The sequence below is a fragment of the Cucurbita pepo genome, chromosome LG07 (assembly GCF_002806865.2).
Source record: "Cucurbita pepo subsp. pepo cultivar mu-cu-16 chromosome LG07, ASM280686v2, whole genome shotgun sequence".
NCBI classification, from domain to species: domain Eukaryota; kingdom Viridiplantae; phylum Streptophyta; class Magnoliopsida; order Cucurbitales; family Cucurbitaceae; genus Cucurbita; species Cucurbita pepo.
In genome coordinates this window covers 3884889-3886961 of record NC_036644.1, presented here as the reverse complement: position 1 = coordinate 3886961, position 2073 = coordinate 3884889, and the positions used below count along the sequence as shown (strand labels likewise).

General features: G+C 39.2%; 1 protein-coding gene across 1 annotated transcript in view; it reads left to right on the top strand.

Annotated features, from left to right (window-relative positions):
• Positions 1 to 887: 887 nt before the first annotated feature.
• The window catches only part of LOC111799020 (protein BIG GRAIN 1-like A), a 1319-nt gene continuing 133 nt past the window's right edge, over positions 888 to 2073 (top strand). The window contains exon 1 of the mRNA XM_023682398.1: positions 888 to 2073. This exon is cut by the window's right edge and continues 133 nt beyond it. Coding sequence (XP_023538166.1) covers positions 926 to 2073 — 1148 coding nt within the window. The 5' untranslated portion in view covers positions 888 to 925.

The window sequence follows — 2073 nt, the reverse complement described above, 5'->3', positions numbered from 1 at the left end:
GCGCTATTTTAGGTCACCAAAGTGTCTAGTAGAGAGGTTGCATTTGACCGATAACAAGTCTTACATATGAGTCTGAAATTTATGATAAACATAAATCGAGTTATTACGTAAAAGATAGTTAAAATAGATTAACGCCTAATTACACATAAATAGAGTTAAATCATTGAGAATTACCGTGTTCATTTAGAAAAAACATAGGACAAAAAAGATCTCATATTAATAAAAAAATTACCGTAATGAAAAATTTTAGTGGCCTGATTCACTCAATTCAATCTGATTTTGGTTGGGTTATTAACTTATTTTAAATTCGATTCAAATAAATGAAATTTTTTTATGTGTTAATTTTTTTTTTAAAAAAAAACCTATTTTCTCACCGTACAATAATATTTACATATATTTCTTATGAATTTATTAAAATATCTACAAACATCTATTAATTTAATTTTTTTTCCAAATTTGTTTTATCTATTTTCTTTCATTAAATATCAATGGAAATAATTTTTCTATAAAAAAAATAAAATAAATTGACTCATATAAAATTTCTTCCTACAAATTTCTAGATGCCTTTATTATTATTATTTTATTTTTAATTTAACGAATATTAATTTAATCCAATAAAATTATTAATCAGTTACCGTTGTCGTACCAACCCTACTGTATATATGTCCACACCAAATACTACCCCTTACCCTATCTTCCATCCGACAGAATCAATCAACGGCTCCAAATTCGAAATACGGAGGGACATTTTGGGAACATGGAAAAAAAGTGAATTCAACTGCCACGTCAATAATGACAAGCTGGCAATAGCGCGTATTATGCACGCGCCATACTACCCTCTATAAAAACCCTCTGCCCGCCCTCTTCTTCTCCAACGCACGCCATTTTCCCCCTCCTTCTCCAAAGAAGCTCTGTTCATTTAACGATGAAGCAGTGGGAAAAAGAGTTCGAACACAAAAATCCATCTTTTTCCGCCTCTCTCCTCGACGAGATTTACCGATCCTTCGATGACGGAGAGATAAAACCTGCCGGAGAGACGAAGTTCTTCAGACAAACGTCGACGGCGATAAAACAGAGCAAAACCAGAGTTTTTGAAGACAAAGAAATGGCGAATCTCCGGCGAGCTCGTTTGGTTGAGAAATGGATGGAAAAGGAAGTCGGTGAAAAGGCTAAAGTTTGCAGAAGACAAGAACCTTGCAGAAAAACGCCTATCGATCATTTCGACCACGATCGCGATACTCTGCTTTTCACCTCGACTTCCTGTTCTTCCGATTCCAGCTCCGGCGGACTCTCCTCCTCCGACTCTGAATCGATGTTCGTTTCCAGATCCTTAATCCCATCCTCGTGTTTTTCCAAGTCGAGACTCAAGGCAATTCGTACCGGCAGCGGCGTCAGGCCGGCGGAAACAGAGAGAAGAAAGACTCTGTTTCATGGGATTAGTGAACGCCAAGTGTTCGACGAAATTCCTAAGTCGAAATCGAATGGGTTGAAGAAAATGAAGCAACCAATTTCTCCGGGAGTTCGACTGGCTGGATTAATTACCTCGCTCTTAAATACTAGAAAGTCGAAGAACTCTCCGGCGACAGAGAGGAAAGATAAAACAGGGGAAGAATCGACTTGTTCGTCGGCATCTTCATTCGCAAGATCGTGTCTAAGCAAAAGCTCTGCATCGTCAAGAGAAAAATCGGGAAACAGGGCAAAAAGATCAGTTCATTTTTGCCCAATTAGCGTCATCGTCGACAAAGATTGCAGAGAAGATAGTTCGAGTCTAATGCCTGTGTCGATACCCACAGCCTGGAAAATCGGCCGGTCGCCGGGCGGAAAACAAGAGGGAAAGGACTCAAAATCCCAAATCACAGAGAAGAGCAGGAAAGTGGAAGCCGCAGCCAGAGAGGTTGTTATAAAGAACATGAACAGCAGAAATTACAGAGAGTTGGTACAGAAAAGCAACGAGGACGACGGCGGCGAAGAAGAAGATTACGAGGAGGAGAACTGTAGCTGTGCAAGTTCAGATCTTTTCGAGTTAGATCATTTGGAAATGATGGGGCAGAGAGGGTACGGTGAAGAACTGCC